Genomic DNA, 18,798 nt, shown 5'->3' with positions numbered 1-18,798 from the left:
TAGCCCTTCAAGCAAATACTTTAGTCGTCTTTCCCAGGACCCCAACGGCTGGTTCAGTTCGTACAGCAAGCTGCCAACGTGATATGGCTGTAAGTCGTCGTTAACAATAGAAGCCCATGAAGACATCCCGCCAATTAACGTCAAGCGTAATGATAAGCATGGTAGTTAAAACACAACTCTCCGACATAAGTTTTATAATGTCGTGAGTGGAGCAGTTTCTCGGTTTCTTCTACAGTCACGACCATTCAAAAAGCTGCAATAATCCATCGCAGTCCATGTCTATGCGTTAAACCAGCTATACACCGTCGAGCAGCCCGCTTGTGAACTACGAGAGACGAACGGGCCACCCACCTTTTCTACCCCACGTCCACGGTGCTTTCCAGCAGGATGAGCCCGTTCATTCTTCCACAGGTCCCCTGCGACAGCAATATCGCAAAATGGAAAGCGCCTATGGCCAACCATTGTTGCATTTTAAAGGTACAGCGACAGATAAGGCTCGATTGGAGGTATCCAGATGATGGATAGCAGCCGACGTTCGCCTCCATCATGCTGGGATTTCATCGGATGCATGATTTTGACTGTCTGCCTATGGGTCTTTAGGGCTTGCACAGAATACTTCCAGATTGCGCCTCGCTCCGTCCAACAATGCACTTCGGATAGGTTTTTTTCAAGCGCATACTGATATTCCAGAGCACACTTGTTATTGCTTTGCAGCCCTTTCCACATTTCTGAAAGCACGTTGGCACGTGACGGGTACGCAGGAGGCCGCAGTCCACTGGGTAGTACAGGGAGACTGCCCCCGTGACTGCCAGACCTTCACTCGCATGATCATCATGCATTTTCTGATGAATGTAAATGTAGGGACTCAGGCTGATGGCGATTTCCCCCCCTTTTCAACATCTGCTTGCAGCGACTCAGGGCCCCACGAGTTCTGCCAACGGGACCGCTGCTGCACTCGGTTAGCCTTCCTTGCGGGGCTGCTGTGTTGAGCGTCATAAGCATACTACAGAATCCGTCCACTTGATGTTTTTTTAACATTCGAAGCAGACAGGCGGGTCAATGCCTTGAACGCATGGAAGTCGCGTCTCCGGTGGCCCGAGCCGCCGCTTATGGCACGTCGCTCCGTTGTTTTTCGTTCTTTTCATCTTGCATGATGGGAGAAAGTTCATATTAGAGCACACAAAGTTGTTTTGAGTGTGTGCGGGGTGGCGGTGGACGGTTTATTATCAACGAAGCACGCTACCGCAGCTCGGCGGGCTCATGCTAGTGACTGTCCACATTATCTTATTCTTGCTATCTCGGCATCTCTTGCATCGTTATGATTGCTTGGGTGTTCGGTACATCCGAGAAAACACATATGGAGACTGTGAGACTCTCCTAAAAAGGATATAAGGCTGGTAGAAAGGTGCTCATGACCTGGCGCTCTGTACGGAGCGCTCGAACTGAATAGGCTAAAGGCGGTGTTTAATTTCTTCGCTGCGACTGCCGTGACGCAGAAAGCGGTGTTATATTTCTTTGCTGCTACTGACGTGCACTCAACAGATTGCGTCCTGTTCATGCCACCTCCGTTCCAACCTCCTAACGAAGCTTGGGCAAAAGCTCTGGGGGATACTAGATTGCACATTCACTAGCGGGACGAGACACATCCGCTCATGCTGTCCCATTTTCTATGGTCGACACGTCAATAACATTCCCAGTGACTTCCCGAGGAGCTCCGCTTCCGACTCAGCGCCGCAAATGGACCCATTTGCGATAGTTAGATGGCTAGGAGTGTGTGCGGTGAGCGAACACCATCCTCGAAATGCACTGGAACGTACAGACGAGGTTCCATGCAAGCGCCTGGGTACTTCCAACGAGGTATGTGGATCACGTAGAATCCCCTGTAAATCCGTGTTTGTTTTTCAGGAGCCGCCCATGGAGGAGGCGCAACCTGCTTGGTGGCTGGAGCTGGATAGAGCGGAGGCACAGCAAAAAAAGACGGAGAAGGGTTGCAGCGCCACTCAGCAGGCTGGCTTGTCGTCTGGTGTGCAGCCAAGTCGTGGTTCAGGAGTCGAAGGGCGGAAGGTGCGTTTCGCATCTGATCCTGCTGCAAACCCCAACGGCTTCTACGAGAACGATGCAGAATTCGTCATATCTCCAGCTCACCCCAAATTACAGACTTCACTGACGCAGGCCTCTGAACAGAGCGAAATGATTGCCTGGGAACTCAGTGATCTGGACGACGCAACGGACATCCGTCGCATGCTTATTCCAACAGTTGACACGCCTCGATCTTCTTCCGCAGGCAGTTTCTCCACCAGTAGTCTCGTAGATTTCCATTGCGGCAGTCATACTTCCGTTTCCGAGCCCGTGTTTCGTGAATTATCTGACAGATCTGTGCACACTGCCAGCTTTGGTGTTTAGCCCATCAGTGAGACATACTAGGGCTTGAGGAAGGCACCAATTGGAATTTTCCCCTAGTGTTGGGGCCATCCTGATCCAGCAATCCTCAAATCTTACAGTTTTCCTGTATTTCAGATTCCTTGCACCTACAACAGCGATACGAACTGAGCACCACCACTTGCATGAGGCGCGTAGGGGATACCCGAACAGCCGACTTCGTTATTTCGCGTAGGGTGATTTGACCGTACTAGCTGCGCTTTTGTGGCGGTGGGAGAGGGCATGGGCGGGGTGCTGTAGATTGGCTGAACAGCAGCGACATAGCCTTTTTCCACAATATGCACTAGCAGGGTATGTGCTGGTGGTGGCTGTTAGGAGGAGGATGCCCTGCAGAGGCCGCCGCCACCGCACCAGAAGCAACAACAGCAGCAGCAGCGACGTACACTTTCAACATTGTCGCGTTCTGCCCATACTGCATGGCGTCGCCATTCACAGCAGCGTAGCTCTTAGTTCCTTGCAGAGGCGGATCCAAAGCTTGAAAAACGAAGAGAAGACTGGCAGCACGTCTTCGTGCTTTGCTGCACACGAGAATTCAGGGAGGCCTGAGTCTTCCCCTATGTCAAGACAGCCTCTAAACAGGGGAAGCACGCGATCCTACGTTTCATGTTCCATATATTCTAGTGGTCATGAAGAGCTTCCCCGTATTGGAAACGGTTTGCAGCTGCCCTTAGCTCAGCGCTGCCACAGGCGTCCATAGATATAAATTGGAAGGGCGTAGTCAGTGAGTTGAACTGCGTGGAAATATGGCTGTCATTATCCCTTTCATGCCTGAATTCATGCGTTTATCGCCCATGTGTAGCGTTGGACCCACTTGGCGGAGAGGATTCGATGCTCATTGTTGCAGCCAGTGCTAAACCAAGCGCAATGCAGGGACCGGTGACTTATCGACGCGAATGACGCATCGCCTTGAGTAGAGGACTCACCTTTAATAGGTTGCTCGTGTCTTTTTGCCTCCGAACTTGAGAAGGAAATAGAGTTTGATTCACATCGACAATCGCACTCATGCCCGGTGTCGGCATACACTCCGTTCTCTTAGTGTCATGATATTACCAACGGGAACCCCCCCAAATATACAAACTGGGTCTCTAGAACTAGAAAATGTGCACTGCATCTGCAAAAAATTCGCAAGTATGGCTTGACAGGGCCACGGCCCCACCCGGCTAGGGTCCACACGTACCATACAAGACCCTAAACAATATTACGAAGTATCTTTGACTTAAGGCATTAACTTCACAATTAAGTGAAACTCAGTTGCTGGCGGTAGACATTTAACCGCGAAGTACAGTGTACAGCGTATCTTTGCTCATGCCACCACACGGGCTTGGACCAACCCGCCCTAACATTGATAGTTGTTTTGCGCCCTCGTTTCTGGATGTTATCTATTTTCTGCGGGAAAGTTCTACTTTTGTTGCATTATTATTAACCTGCTCTAGCCACACGCGGTCCATGATGTCGCCCTGCTGCGCGAATTCCTCTTCCAATGATCGTGCAGGTTCCGTCTTGCCTGCTGCACCAGCGCCATCTGCAACGCCTACCCATACTTCGCTGTCTGCTAGTATCAGTATCTGTGTTGGGCTTCATTCTAGTCGTTGTGCGGGCCCAAGCCTCGTTTCCCTCATCCAACCTGCGAGTTAAGTGGGCTCTTAGCATGCAACTACTAGGGAGGCCTCATCTCTTGGGCTTCATCCTACAGGGCTTGCAAGCTCCGTCAGGATATCCATGGGCTGTCAAACCTCCATGTGCCCCTGCACAATCATACTACAGACCGAGTCATTCCCGAATTGCTCCTGGTGAGTGGGTACTCGACGAAGGAGGACTAGAGGACCATCTTTGTACTGGAGAAGCTGCTACGGGAACAATCCTACGCGCATCTCTCCCATCATCAGCAACCAGACATGCTGAAACCAAGCGGGGGCGAGAACGTTCGCCGCTAGCTCGTGTGTTCACGGCGGACGGAATGCATACCCAGCGGCTACTTCGTATCCGCAGGCGAAACATTCGATTCCTGTGTTCCAGCCGAAAGAACAGAATGCGCGGGCTGCTGCCGCCAGCAAAGGCAACAATGGAAGAAGCAGCGGAGAGGCATGACTCTGCTGAGGAGGCACAGCTGTTTCGCTTAATGCAACTGAAAGATCCCCTCGTTGATGAAGTGCCCATAAGGCGATGGCGGACACAATGGTACGACATCGCATGCGTTCCATTCGTTTTTATCCATAGACACTATTGATTTCTATTTACAGGAACTTTTTCCCGTCATATTCTGCCTTGCCTACATTGGTGTTTTTTACTCAGTTTTCCTACACTCCATTCAGGTTCCCTACCTTCGCTAGGCGGTCGCTGGTCCCCCTGGTGCAAGCAGCTTCACGGTGCGATGCCATTGTTGAGGTCAGAGATGCTCGACTGCCGCTGTTGTCCAGGTGCAACTTGCGCGTTCTGCAACTTCCAAAGCCCAGGGTCGTTATCCTAACTCACGCAGACCAAGTACGTGTTTGCTTTCTTGTAGTGGCGTTTTTTTTTTTTNTTTTTTTTTTTTCACTTCAACCGGCATTTCGCAGTCGATCTTCAGTACCCGCTTCACCAGTCTGCCCTCTTTCGCGTTGGTATAGTTTATTTCCGGTTGTGTTCGTTAATGCGTCTGCTACGTTGCGCCGGATGAATGCTCGCTTGCGAAGGAAAAGAGTTACTGGGTGGCATCCGCGGTAAAAATATCCTCCGCAAGTCTGATTCGCTCTGTATAGATGCGTTATTGCATATATATACACATAAAATCAGACTCGGGGAGAGCTGTAGAGCGTCTTGTGCACTCTGCACCCCACTTGCGCAGGCTAGCCCACTAGCAACTCGCCAATGGCAGCGGCACTTCCGACGTGAGAGTCGAGAAGCAGCGGCATTGGAGCTGCACGCGGAGCTCACGAGAGCCCGTAAACAAGTGAGAACCTCAGGTAACTACAGCAACGTTTCATGATCTCTGCCTGCCTCCACCTCCACACTCCGCACCGAGCTGCAGCACGATGCACGGTATTCCTGTGTAGGATACTAGACAGTTGTAATGTTCTGAATTGTTTACGAGGCCTTGTGATCTCAACAGGACTACTGCGTGCATTGTCGGATGTCTGTCCATTGGCTCCACGGCTGCCGTATCTGTTTATTGACGCTCGGGAACCTGCAGCAATTGTACGAGTACAACGGCTTTTGCGTAGTCTGGTCAAGAGACATCGTCGCTACCGGAAGGAGCTGGATGCGTTTCGTTCCCTTTGTAAGAAAGCAGCAACTGCTGCTCAACTAGAGGGAGAAGAAGCATCTTCGCCATCTGGCCAAGTTGCTCAACTCGTTGCTGCCTTCAAAGGAGCAACTGACGAAGCAGCACATGCTGGGGAGGTACTCACGAAGGCTTCACTCCAGCAGAAGAAGCCCCTCCGCATTCTTATTGTTGGGGTCCCCAATGTGGGAAAGAGCAAGCTTGCCAACTGCCTTGTGGGGAGGAAAGTTGCTCGCAGTTACCGATGGCCAGGCACCACGCAGTCTGTCAACGTGAGACACTCAAAGACTGTGGCTGCTGCTTAGAACAAGTCAAGGCCCCCTTTACAGCACTGGAAGGAGTACCCAATCTGTTGAAGAGACGAATAGAAACTGATTGACAGTATGCGACTTGCATGTGCTTCGCAGTTGCACAGACAGCCTGTTTCCTTGGCTCGACGGGGGGATATGTCACGGCTTTTTGATGTGATAGACACTCCGGGATTTATTCCCGTGCATCCCGGCAAAGGTAAGCGCAAACGGCGGCTGAATTTTTCACAACAGCACCAACTGCAGCAGCACCTTGGCACAGGCGCGCGGCAGGGACAGCTCGATTTAGGTATATTCTTCGACTTTACGCATCCGTGTCCATCCCCTGACGAGCTAGCGCTTCTCGGGGCATTTCACATGTTGCCTCACAGTTGCCTGTTCACGATAGAAGAAGCGGCTGTGGCTCTGGGAAACGCCTTCTTCCGCATCAGAAAGTTGTTGCCAGCAGCCAGCGACTTAGACAGAGTGATGACTCGATACAAAATGAACAGGGAGGCCTTCAAAGACGAATTGAATATGGGAGTGCAACTGCTGCTGACGGTGAGTGGGGTGGGAGGGAGAGGGATGGACGGTGTGTTAGTAGAAATACTCTATTCTCCCCTGCTACTGTGTGGGAAAACTAACTTTAAAGGCATGCTGGATGAAAAAGAAGATATTGCAGTAATTATAATGTTGAAGTTTGGCCCGCTGTTGCCGTTTTTCCTTCAGTTGGCAGAAGAGAGGCATCACTCCAACGAAGGAGCTGCCGCGCAGCGTCTTCTCAGCGACTTTACTCAGGGTTATTTGGGTCGGCACACATTCGAGCTTCCTCCTATACGATATCCTTCTCCAGGAGAGATGCCAGCGATAAAGCGGATCATTCGGGATCGGGGTGCAGGGGAAGGCAATAACATTTCTGCTACTGACGGACCTGCATGCCTGAGTGGGCGTCTGCAACAGGCAGCATCTGAGAAAAGCTATCAAGGCTCATCCGCGAGTGATAACAATAACAACAAACGAATTCGCGCATGCGGGGAAAAAACTGGAAGGGAAGCAGCAGTAGGGCTCTCCTGGACGATGCGGCGCAAAGGTGACAGATTGTCTTTTGTTTTAGATACCCAATGTCGCCGAGAGACTTCGCGCACAAGTGAAGAATGTGCACGTGGGTTTGGTGCCACCCAAGAAGCACGACAGCCCATCCCCCCTCCAACAAACACCAATGAGCATAAACAAGAACACGGTCAAGGGTACGATCAGTCTTCTGTGAGCATCGCAAATTATGCAGTAGGAAGACAACAGCAACAGCAACTACTGGCCCCAGGGTGGCTGGAAGGATGGTAGGAAACCGTTGTTTATGGCGGGAATGCCCTGAATTTTCCATCGAGCAATTGTTATCGTCCGGGCGCTGTGGTTTGAACGACCATATGCGACATCCACAGCATACCAGGGCAACAAGCGACTGCAGACGGGCAGACGGCCACGATAGATGCAGTTACGGCCGGGTGAAAATGCCGCTTTCCCAGTGAAACTGAACTGAAGGTTTAACGAAAAAAAATTGGATAAGGGGACTCCTAGGTACCTGCAGGAGTCCCTAGTGTTTCACAGCAGAAAGCATTGTAGTATTAAGAGGAGCCTTCACGTGCAACTGGCAAATATCGCACAGAGGTCCAGTTCATAGGGAGACCGACCGTCCATGCAAGTTCTAGTCTATAGTGATGCGAGTGCCGTCGGTGGCAGCATCCCTGTATGCCTCCCTGATTGCTTCCCGCACAAGGCGCACGGATGCCACGAGCTGCTTCAGTTCCGCTGCAGCCACTTCATTCTCTCTTTCCAGGTACCGTAGCTCACTCTCAACTTCCTCCTGCGCAGAAAAAAATATCGAGTGCTCAGGTTAGCATTTGGTGGGCCGTTTCTCGTCGCATTGGCATATCTTCGTCGTCTAGTGGTAAGGCGTCTTCTTCTCGCCAAGGGCGGCCTGATTTTGTGTGGAACTATTGCAGCCCCACCCTTACTAATATTGTGTTCTACGGGTTCGTGCAAGCCCTGCGCGCGGGGGGGATGAATGCGCGCTACCTGTGACTGGATGGCATCTGGAAGCTTCTCTGCTTCTTCTTCTATGACATGTACAAGGTTTCCGACCCCCTTGGAGCAGCTGAGAATAAACTCATTTAGCTGCTCCTCGGTCATTGCTGTCCGAACACCTGAGCTGGAGCCCTCCGCTGCTTCAGAAGCTCCGTCGACGTCCACCGCGCCAGAGACGGAGCGTGGCGGGGCAACGTCAGACAAATGCACCACCACATCCTGAAATTCCGTCAATCACAGCACACAAAGTGAATATCCAGATGTGAAACGGCGTCTGGCCATTAGGGCAACACCGCGAATGGTAGGATGGCGGCTGACCGTGAAGTGCTTGAGCAAGTTCCCCAACAAGATCTGCAGCTTTGTTACAGGGTCCCGAGCAGGGGGAGCTTGCAGCTGAGGAGGGCCCCCAAGAGGTGGCTGCATCTGCTTTCAAAGATGAAGCTTTGGGTTGTTCCGGCTCTCACGTCGAGAATCAAGTGGGCTTGACACTATTTGAACGCCGCCTGCAGCTGTATCCTTCAGATGTGGCTGCTATATAATAAGACACGTCAGACCTTCAATTTAACAAGCGGCCTACTGTACGGGGAGAAGGCATACCATCCCGTGCGGAAGGTCGATCGCCATAAATTAACCCTGGATTGCCATCCGACCTTCCTGGTGCAGTGTTGGCCGATTATTCCACTTAAAATGTCCGCATTACTGGAATTAAAAAGATTGTAGTTTAAGTTTCGATCTAATCCCCAATACTGACTGTGAGGTCTCTACTTTAGGGGCTGCAGGTCTGCATGCGATCCCAGGCGTAGTTAACCACATCACGCTGAGCGTCACTGTGAATTTTCTTCCTCATTTAGCGTTGAGTCATATTGTTGGAATTTCTGAGGTGTGTAAAACTGCGAGCACTTTAGATGTCGCTAACGTCTTGAATCGCCTCAGTATGGATCCAGTTAGTTAGCTTGAAGATGCATCTTGTTTGCGAGGCTCAGCTCATCTTCACATGTTCGTATCGCATATATGCTAGCGCGACTTACAGCTGCCCATTTTCATGACTTGTTTTCCTTGGGTCGTTCAGATCCACAGTGGCTGCCCACTCCCACCGACCGAATAGCCTCTCGATGGCCCTTCTCCGACCCATCTAAAGTGTAGAGGTGCTTCCCCTATGAAGCCAACCCCTTTCTCTACAACAGTTCCAGGCACCATGTGGAAGGGACCTCGCTTTTATGCCGAACGAAGCTCTCAACTCGGAGGGCGTGTGGGGCGAACTACGACCGTGTATACCAGGATTTCCACCTACGCTCTGAGGAGCACCAACATTTCTCCAGTAACCGCTGCCCCAACAAATAGCCTTCGCGTTGTTATGTGCGAAGCATCTCCAGCTATCTCGATGCGCTACGTAGGAGCCTACAATGGAAATATCGACCGTGTTTCGAGGTACCACAACGCATGCAGCAGAAGTGAATCTACCTTAGAACAGGAGGCGTGCAGTAGCGACCAGTCGAAAGGTTCAGGAGAACCGAAGGGTGGTGACCGTCAGTTCATCTGGCGCACGGTGCGTTTCGCGTCTAAATATGCCTGGCGACGTCCGTGCTGTAGATTCTACGAGATTAGCTGCTTTGCCGAGTGGATAGTCAGCACAGTGCCAATACGTGCAAACTGTGGAGATAGACAACGATTTCGAAGAGATAATTCACGCGGCAGAGCACGGCGAATCTGCTGTGCGTACTCGTTCAGACCGAGAATCGCTTTATCGACTTTTGTTTTTCGCCGGAGGAGGAAGCACGGCTAAAATTGTGTCACGAACGGGTAAGGCGTGCCACTGTACAGTGCATTTCCCAGTGTACATTGGGGGCATTTGTGTGCATTCCCAACAGTTTGTTCCTTGGTGGCTTCCAGATAATCGCTTCTTCCTGGAGTTCATTGACAGCGAAGGAGGTAGCCGACTGCCTGCTTACTCAAAGAGAACGAGAGAAAGTTTTGCAACTTTCGTTGTTGCAGCGAGTTCGTAATTTCTGGAGGTGAGGCAATGGCATCCTTGCGTCGTTGCTCTCCTTGTGGCCTGCCTGCCGGTCTGCCAAACTTGCCTAAGCATGCGTCCCAGTAAAATGCAGTTGGTTGTTGCCAGTGGATTCCGCAGTTACGTTTTGTCACCAAGGGGGCTGGAAGAGAGTGGGCGTCGACTTTTCCGCACAATTCTTCCGCGTTACGAAGATACAGTGCTTACTGCGAAGTGTGAGTTCGCCTTCTACCGTTTCAGGGCGTGTGCTTGCCTCACTGCCTAATGTAGTGAATGCCTTGTTAAAATTGCATTCGACAGCAACAACAAAGCGCTGCTGGTGAGCTGTTTGCTGCAGGCTTTGGAATAGGGGAGACAGATTTCAACAGTCGAATCTACTTTTTGCTTGTACACCTGTGGTCTCTTCACTGCGCCCTCCAGAAAGCTGTAAGCAGAATCCTGTCCATCTGTCGAACCACCTGTTCAGTTCCGCAGCACAATTCTTCGCCTTGATGGTCCCCGTTGCGCTTCAGGCAACAGCTGGCGCTGGTGAAGAGGGTTGTGCGTATGCAGGGTTTGGAAACGCTCAAGATTAAGTTGTGGGATGCGCTTTGGGACTTTCTGACAAATATCCTCATTCAAGAGGGGGCAAGTCACACGCAGGATGTGCCTCCGGATGACGGTGTTTCGCATAGCGACTTGCAGGTGTACTGGTAAATAGTTTACTATGGTTGGTTCAAGAGTGCGCATGCTCGTACCTTCTNGTAAGTTTACTCAGTGCATCTGTCGTTGCCCTTCTTCAGGTAAACGAGTTCAAAATCCCAGCTGTTCTTCGCGAGCAGCAGTTCACTTCTTTAGGATTTTGCGTTGCTCTGGACGAGGCATTTGAAGATGAGGATGCTTTTCCGGCAGGGCAGTTGGCCCATCGACTTTGGGTGTATGCGCAGCTCTGTTCCCGTCCCGGAAGCCCAACCTTCTCTTATTTTCAGGCTCGGGACCTTGAGATGCTTGAACTGATTAGTAGGCTGCTTATGTGTATGTCTGGGTTCTCAGGACGGTTTATGACGCCAAGGAGAAGAGGCGCGATTGCCCGGAGCTAATTGCGCTCACCACCTACTCCTTGAGGGCGGTAAGCTCCGCTTTCGCTCTTCCTATGCGTCTAGTGTAGTACATACAGTGGACTAGGGCCGCATGGCCAGTAGCAAACAGGGGGAGGCAGGGTCTAAAGCAAACCCCGTACGCGAGGAGCCAACTAAGTTGATGACGGAGGTGCTATGCCGCCATCTATACATGGAGGCCACTTGTGGTGTTTTCTTATTTGCCTTGTTAGAGGAATTTCGCCTTAAATGTGCCGCGAGACGCGTTGATGATGGGAGCATTCCGTTGGCCGGATTGGCCCCCCGTAAAGCCTTTCGACAGTAGCCGAGCCAGCGATCCGCAGCAGAAACGAGCACGAAATTGGGGAAGTGCAAGCAATGGATAAATCAGAACTCCCGGATAATCTGGCGGTGGATTCCTATTTCTGAAAGCTCAGGAAATATGCCGTTGTAGTGGCATGCGTGCTACTCCATCTTGAGACTAACAGCCACGCGCTTCGCTCGGCTACTCGCCTTGAGGTGGAGAACAGGTGGCACAGTAGAGCAAGGGACAGTTTTCTTTTGCTTTCGAAGCGTACAGGCTGGGAGAAGAGCTCCTGCGGTGCATGAATGAGGTTTTCGGGTGTACGGTTTGTGGGTGAGCCTGCNTAGCGCGAAACAAATGACACAAAGGGTGGAGCAATGTCTAGTTGGTTTTCATCAGTCCAGTAAAATACCGACATAGGTTCTAAAGATGCAGCTCTAGCCCCCTTGAACAAAAGGATGAAGTACTTCATCTTTGGAAGGTTCGGGGGGGTTACCAGCAGAAAAGCAGTGTACTGCAATTGCTGCACTGCTATAGCAATATCAAATTTGAAACCTGGAAAAAAATTATACATCCCTTGGGCAAATATGAGTGCCGCTGCGTAAATGCATTCGAGCGTAAGCACACTCACCTTTTTGCCCCGTGAGCTTCAGCGTCGTCTGTTGTGGGGAGCCATCATACAGCCCTTATGCAGAGGCCTTTGTGCACTTCATGCTTGCCAAGAGGGAGCGAACTCTCTCGAGCGAGAACTCCCTTGAAGCGAAGGGCCCCAAGGCCGCGGCGTGGGCGTGGCGGACGGCAGGCCGGGGAGCTGCGATTGAAGAACCTGTTCCTCGATTTCTTCTGCACTTTTATACTCGAAGGTTGTGCCTCCAGCTTGCAGAACCCGATAAAAACTCCACAGGACCCGTAGGTTGGGATGAGAAACGAGTAGGAGCGTCCCCAGCAAGGCAATGCGAGCGCACAGAACGACGCTCAGTGGTAGGTCAACAATTAAGAAGCGGGCTGCAGGCAGCCGCCCAAAGCCTCCATGCTGCCGCCATCCAGCTGTAGCGATTGTGTAGATTGATCTGCCATGAGTATTTTGCTGGATTCTCCAATAGAGGTAAATGGTGAGGCCAAGCTGCAAAGCCCAAATGATGTTCAAAGCGATTTGAGTGTAAACTGCAACGAAGGCAGGGAAAGCGTTTTGCTTTCCAATAGCAGAGAGTAGAAGACTTGCAGTGATGATCCCTACTACCCCACCAGCTGTGTATGCTGCACCGGAGACATTGGGATCAAAGAGGACATACGTGGAGAATGCCAGGAGAAAGACCGCCCAGATGGTCACAGATGTTCCGAGAGAACAACAACAAAATTGCTTATACGTAGTTGAGGTTTTGGCTTTCCTAGGGAGCAAAGGCTGGCTCTCCCTCGCGGAAGCCTCGCTGGCCTTCAACTCGGGAGACTGAGCATCCCGATCGGCCATGGTGCCTCCGGTGTCTGAGCCTTGAGATTACGGAACAGCAGCAATTCGTCTAGTTAAGTAGAAGCCAGGATATCTTGGACTTGGTGTGGAAGTTCCAGGCAACACATCGGTCGGGGGCAGCAGCGAGATGGCGAGCTGCGCTGCCTGAAGGTTCTGAAGAGGCCGGCTTGTCGTGGAAGCGTGGTATAGTAGTTCTTGCAAAAGTAAGTTTACCTCTAAACTTTAGAGAGTGCAACCTGGTCATCTGGAGCGGCTTCGTGGAATCCAAGACAGCTACCTACCTGAGATCAGATGAAGCCGTCGCCAATGCGGGTGGGCAAGTCGCATAGGCACAGCACACAGCCCGTTATTTCACCTGAAACCATATAAATAGCAATATTTTCCTGCCAGATGAGCCTTTATGTATGGAAATACATGTTCTATCAGTCGAATTATCCCCCACTTTTGGGCGGAGACCGTGCGGCCGCGAATGGACCGCGGCCTCCTCGAGCCGCTGTCCATTTGGACCGTGCACGACTCTAGACGGCCACGACCNGCAAGCCAGCGGTGGTGGTCATGCCGGCCCCACAGGGGAGCAATGGCATAAACGCGAAATAAAGCACTGAACACCCCTTTGTATTGAAACCTATGAGATCTGTAAAACTTATCGATGCATCGGGCTCCCACTTTTCCCCTCTGGACAACGCCTTAATGGTCCTGCCCGTTCCAACGTCAAGAGCCAGCGCACAGAACTTCACTTGCCGTCACAGTGAAACTGACAAACAGATAGGTTATCAGGTAATAATACCATTGCTATGAAACGGCGAGGTGCCTAGAGGGTTAGCAACGGCAGTCCTTGTGGACGCGTACGAGGCCTGTGAGAGACCTGCTTAAAAAGTAGTACTTGCCGTAGCCTTTTTTAGGCAGTGGTTGTGGTAATTTTGTACAGGATATGCGCTATAGCACCTCTGTACGCAAAAAAAAACTCCACACCTTTACTTGGGGCAAAACCCCCCCGAAAACGGCCATGTCTCGCAGACATTGGAAAAAGAGCCGTGTCATACGAAGTGACAAACAATTAGGTAGCGGCCCCTGAGTTCCCAGTCAATAGCATCATACGATTGACGTGCTATTGCATCAGGTTAGACCGGTAAAAATACAATTGATTTTGCTCACAGAGCTTCAGCGGCACAGAGTCGTGCAGCTGAAGCTGAGCTCCATCGGTGGGTCTTTCGTTTGCGCTAGCAGGATTTTCGTCTTCGCTAGCAGGAAAGATATTTATTTTTTTGGCTGGCGTTCCTTCCCCATCCGCATACAAGTGGAATTGTTAGCGCCGGCAGAAGCATAAACAGCAGCAGAGGATAAGACCACACAGCAGAGCAACCCCCGTGATGATGAGGTAAAGAGCCCACTGTGGGAGAGCGCTTCGTCCTCGTCCATACGCTGCAGCTGCAAAAGTCTGAGGCGCCAGTTGAGCTTCTTCCGGAAGGTACCCAGGGGAAGCTGCTGCGAAGGCGTGTGTTGAAGGTGGTTGGTGCTGCAGCAGCATTTGTTGCTTTGACAGCTGCTGCATTTGTTCTTGCTGTTGCGCCTCAACGTCAAAAGTTGTCTCCTGTTTTACAGCACTGCTGATGTCGTACTGCGTCGGTTTCTTGATAGCCTTGCACAAAATCTGCAGAGACCGTTGCAAAAAGCACTCAAAAAAGTCCTCATTTACCGATACAATAGGGGAAGTCGATCTGCAATTACATCTAGCTAGGCATATTCGCTTAATTGACCGGAAAAGCATTGACAGGAAACACGCAACATATTTGGCTGGAATTATGCATCCCCTCAAAAATTCGATCACTTACCTGAACTGCAGATTTTTTAGCAGGCGTTTTGCAGGGCTTTGTCCTTGTCGCGACGGGAACAAGTCTCCACTCCGGCAGTGCTGCATCCACATACATCCGTCAATAAAAATGGCACGACTGTAGCCGTGCAGTTTCGTGAAAAGGCGTCTACGGCCAAGGGCACCACAAAGATATCCCAGTCACGAATGAGATGACCGCCGTGACGCTCGAACTGCAGCTAGACATCGCCAGATGCTAAAAATGCTAAAAATGATGCTAAAAGCTGTATATGGAACAATCAGGAAGGCTTTTAGATCATACCATCCTCAGCAAGAAACATTGCTCCTTCGCAAACACGGCCGCATCGACTCCAACATGCGCTGAGAGCAAACAGAAAGCAAGCATGCATTCGCACCCAAACATAAGAACTGTCCTCCATTTAAGCTTACAGGCTAGGGTAATTGTAGTCGCAGGATTAGATACATTTGGCATTGCTAAAACGCTCACGCTTCTTCACCACCTTCCTCTGGGTGAAGGCCTCTGAACCCCACGTCAGAGCAAAATGCGAACTCAGCATGCCTTTCTTCCTCCTGCCAGGCACTCTTTCGTTGCTCCGATGTTGTGGGCGCTTCCTCCTGTTCCTCGCCTTTCCCTCCAAATAATTTCTTGAAAATTTCCACGAAACCAAACTCACTCGTAAGCGTGTGAATAGCAGGCCTAGAAGCCTGCACATTTGTGTCAGGTTCTCCTGTGAATGGAGTAAAGTGATCAGGAGCCAGGAATGGCTCCTGTTTACTTTTTGCCCTGCGGAGTGCCCCTTGATCTGCATATATGGACGCTGGGACGGAAACGGCAATGACAAGGAGGACCTGAGCTAGCAGTGGTAGCCACAGGGACAAAGAATTTCTGTGCTGTCGCTTCATTTCAAATGACTTCGTCGAGAAGGCTTTCACGCACGGTTTCAGCGGGAACACTGCGAGTCGGAGAGAGCCCTCCTTCACAGTTGCAGAGAGAACTAGTCAAAGACTCTAGCTCCATCGGCACGGGGACACCTCGCCCCCGGCTTGCTCGGAAATTCTCGGAAAATGCCTTTGGTTCCCTCTTGGACTGCTGGTGTTCAGCGGAAGGCACGGGCTGGCGAGTCGCGAAGACGCGCATTGATCGGGCAAACACGCACCAATACAGTTACCATAGAAACTTAGATTCACTATATGTTCAAAAGTCCTCGTAAATAAGTTCAGCGATTCAAATGTTTAACGTACAATGCGGGAAAAAACCAGTGGTTTCAGCTGCACGGGGAACTTCGAGCTCACGAGACCACTCACACGTCATTCGCCGGCATGGCAGAGCAGAAAGTTAAGCCAGCCAGTATAAAACTTCCAGCAATCGAGAAAATCTTTTTTAGTGAATAATTCGCTTGCAAAACAGCAGGGCGAAGCTTAGGCGGAGGCCACGGAGACTACGGTGCGCTCGCTGTTCGGTGCTGTCGGCGGTGGGGGGGGATTGAGGAGGCCCACTTTCGTCACTCGTATTTGGTCGGAAAAAGCCCGAAAATGGCTTAAATTAAAATACACTGCTTATTTGCATACTTTATCCACACATAGGAGGAGTATCCACTCTGAACGAGCCCATGCATGTGTTAGACACTCTACCAACCAGTCGTGGTCTGACGGCTACGTTACGCTGAAACTGCAGGCTCATCCGCTGTCGCACATAAATGTTCTAGAATTTGTTATTTAAAAGGGAGATGCCCCTCAAACATACAACACACAACTCGTCACCGCCGTCAACTACCCCCAGTGGGTCGATCGAAGTGGTCAGACGCAGTGCGCGGCCGGCTCGACGGCAACAGCAGCGCAACTTGCGTCTAGAACGCACGTAGAACTCATATAGCTGGTAGTTCAACCGCCGTATACTCAATATGAGAAGCTTTCTCCTCCCTAGGCTACAGCATCGGCCCCACCCTGAACACCTCTCCCGTACTGCGTAGGCACTCGGCAGAACTGTAGGAGTCGTGTCAAGTTTTGGAGATACTGAACTTTTCTAGACTACAGTTTGCCAACGACTACAGACGTCCGAAGCGACACTACTACAGAGTTGTAGTATGCGATGCGCCAGCGATGGGCGAACCACCCTCAACATATTAATCGTCAATTCTCTCCCTGAACAAAACCAAAGGGTTCTTGGTCAGTAGGTTCCGTGTACAGTTGTAGGAAGCGACAAAACGTGTGAATGAGCTCTNTATATATATATATATATATATATATATATATATATATATATATATATATATATATATATATATGCATACTCCAAGTATCACCTACCTGAGGTGATCTAGAATACACTGCTTACTGGATAAGGCGGATAAGTGCGTCGTCAAACACACGCCTGTAAAGGCCCGTTTCCAATTTAACACCTAGGTCTTGCATTTTTTGCATGAAGGGCATCTGTAGCACGTCCGCCTTCTTACGCGACTCTTCGTTTTCCCACACCCGCAACTCAACATAGTCAACCGCTCGCTGGTCTTGGTTGGTACCGTCAGATTCAGCTGGTGCTTCAATACCCGCACCAACGCCCTTGCGGGCACATCCGTGACGTTCTAGTTCTGCATCTGCCGCATTACTTAGGCCTGTACTTTGGGTTTCCTCGTCCGGGGGTAACGAGCGGAACATCTGCGTATATGTGTATCCCGGCTGTTTTTGAAGCAGCCTTGCTGCTTCTTCCCAAAGGCTTTCAAATGTGCGTTTCCGTTGCAAGAATAACTGACGATCAGTCTGATCCCGAGATGAGGCCTGGCGACCTTGCTGCTGTTGTGAAAGTGCAGCTGGGAGGTTGTAGAACGTCAGGTGAACTGCCGCACAGTCCGCATTCGTTGCATCATTCGCCTTTCTCTTGTATGACCCCCAAATAGTCCCCCCTAAAATGCCAACGAAAAAGAATCCTAGGTTCCTATGGTAGAGGCTAGTTGACCTGTAACACTCGATCGCGGCACGAATCTGTTGTCGCATTAGGTTGGGGAAGTCCCCTCTCCCCATTATCGGTGTTCACTTAGTAGCTCAGTGGGAAAGCATGGCACCGTGTTTCCTTGCGGATGGATGGAGCCCAGGTTAGCGACCAACGTGGGCGTCCAGGTTTCTATTCTACAAATACAACTTCATCTGCAGCAAGAAAGAAAGCCTGCGGTTCAAGACACGCTGACCGTCCGGTCCAGGATGACCAACGACAACCAAGCAGGAANGAAAGAAAGCCTGCGGTTCAAGACACGCTGACCGTCCGGTCCAGGATGACCAACGACAACCAAGCAGGAACCCCGCAACCCCAAATGCTGGACTGTTGTTCCTGCAGCGTATATATTGAACTCGATGTGACTCCAGGCTGCGGGGTCCCCGTTATGAAGAAATGGATAACTTCAATGGCCCCGTTGCTTGCAGTAGCAGGGCTGCCACTGTAAGACGTAGCACTACAATGCTGCACTGGGACACCCCACAGATGTCATATAATCCACAATGCGAGCAATTATTGAGCAAACAGAAGTAAACAAAACGAAGAATCACATCTTATGGAGGATCAACAGGCCTGGACGCGCTGTAGCTCGGCCCACAGTTTAGGGCTGCCGGCGCCAACACTGCAACTCTGGCTGTAGTGCACAGACACTACAACGGAACTCAAGTGGAACTTTAAGCGCTAGTTAACTGTAAAAGAACTAATACAATACATATAGAGAGATGTTGTATTACTTTAGATAGAAAATTAAGATAACCAAGTCAAGAGTGCTCAGCCACCAAACCAGGTTGGGGCTTGCTGTTAAACTAATGCCGTCCACTACACCGGCAGTTCCCACACTGGAAAAACCTTTGAGCAGTTCTCTCCTTCTTGAGCCTGAAGCTCTTTGAGAGTGGCTTTATTCTTCTCAACGGACGTTTCAACTTCTTTAGTGAATAGATACAACACCGCACCAGTAGCTGGCACAACTAGCAGTGTAGCATGGGCTAGCCCAGAAGCTTTCACTTGGTTTTGGCACGCGGCGTGTAAGCGCGTGCAAGCGTTCTACAAGTACG

At 50.8% G+C, this 18,798-nt stretch overlaps 5 protein-coding genes across 5 annotated transcripts; 3 read left to right on the top strand and 2 right to left on the bottom strand.

The window, feature by feature from the left end:
* Positions 1 to 1,318: 1,318 nt before the first annotated feature.
* On the top strand, positions 1,319 to 2,403 carry EMH_0016580 (uncharacterized protein; the record flags this gene model as incomplete). The annotated part of the gene is made up of 2 exons (XM_013495880.1): positions 1,319 to 1,366; positions 1,906 to 2,403. The coding sequence occupies 2 exons, from the start codon at positions 1,319 to 1,321 to the stop codon at positions 2,401 to 2,403; spliced, it is 546 nt and encodes a 181-aa protein (XP_013351334.1).
* Positions 2,404 to 4,501: 2,098 nt separating this feature from the next.
* Positions 4,502 to 7,326, top strand: EMH_0016470 (GTP-binding conserved hypothetical domain-containing protein, putative; the record flags this gene model as incomplete). Its single annotated transcript, XM_013495879.1, has 5 exons — positions 4,502 to 4,617; positions 4,752 to 4,920; positions 5,264 to 5,381; positions 5,510 to 5,970; positions 6,106 to 7,326. The coding sequence occupies 5 exons, from the start codon at positions 4,502 to 4,504 to the stop codon at positions 7,324 to 7,326; spliced, it is 2,085 nt and encodes a 694-aa protein (XP_013351333.1).
* A 361-nt stretch (positions 7,327 to 7,687) lies between these two features.
* On the bottom strand, positions 7,688 to 8,490 carry EMH_0016360 (uncharacterized protein; the record flags this gene model as incomplete). Its single annotated transcript, XM_013495878.1, has 3 exons — positions 7,688 to 7,846; positions 8,059 to 8,286; positions 8,386 to 8,490. The coding sequence occupies 3 exons, from the start codon at positions 8,488 to 8,490 to the stop codon at positions 7,688 to 7,690; spliced, it is 492 nt and encodes a 163-aa protein (XP_013351332.1).
* Positions 8,491 to 9,448: 958 nt separating this feature from the next.
* Positions 9,449 to 12,909, top strand: EMH_0016240 (uncharacterized protein; the record flags this gene model as incomplete). Its single annotated transcript, XM_013495877.1, has 10 exons — positions 9,449 to 9,613; positions 9,796 to 9,867; positions 9,958 to 10,079; positions 10,199 to 10,293; positions 10,416 to 10,504; positions 10,631 to 10,762; positions 10,861 to 10,994; positions 11,111 to 11,186; positions 12,182 to 12,371; positions 12,665 to 12,909. The coding sequence occupies 10 exons, from the start codon at positions 9,449 to 9,451 to the stop codon at positions 12,907 to 12,909; spliced, it is 1,320 nt and encodes a 439-aa protein (XP_013351331.1).
* Positions 12,910 to 14,232: 1,323 nt separating this feature from the next.
* Positions 14,233 to 17,412, bottom strand: EMH_0016130 (uncharacterized protein; the record flags this gene model as incomplete). The annotated part of the gene is made up of 5 exons (XM_013495876.1): positions 14,233 to 14,577; positions 14,759 to 14,838; positions 15,059 to 15,117; positions 15,245 to 15,541; positions 17,093 to 17,412. 5 exons carry the CDS (start codon positions 17,410 to 17,412, stop codon positions 14,233 to 14,235), a joined length of 1,101 nt encoding a protein of 366 aa, XP_013351330.1.
* Between the last annotated feature and the right edge of the window lie 1,386 nt (positions 17,413 to 18,798).

Source organism: Eimeria mitis, genomic scaffold (genome assembly GCF_000499745.2).
Source record: "Eimeria mitis Houghton genomic scaffold, Emh_scaff18, whole genome shotgun sequence".
In the NCBI taxonomy this organism is placed as follows: Eukaryota; Apicomplexa; class Conoidasida; order Eucoccidiorida; family Eimeriidae; genus Eimeria; species Eimeria mitis.
The sequence above is the reverse complement of the archived record's forward strand: the minus strand, read 5'-3'. Positions and strand labels throughout refer to the sequence as shown.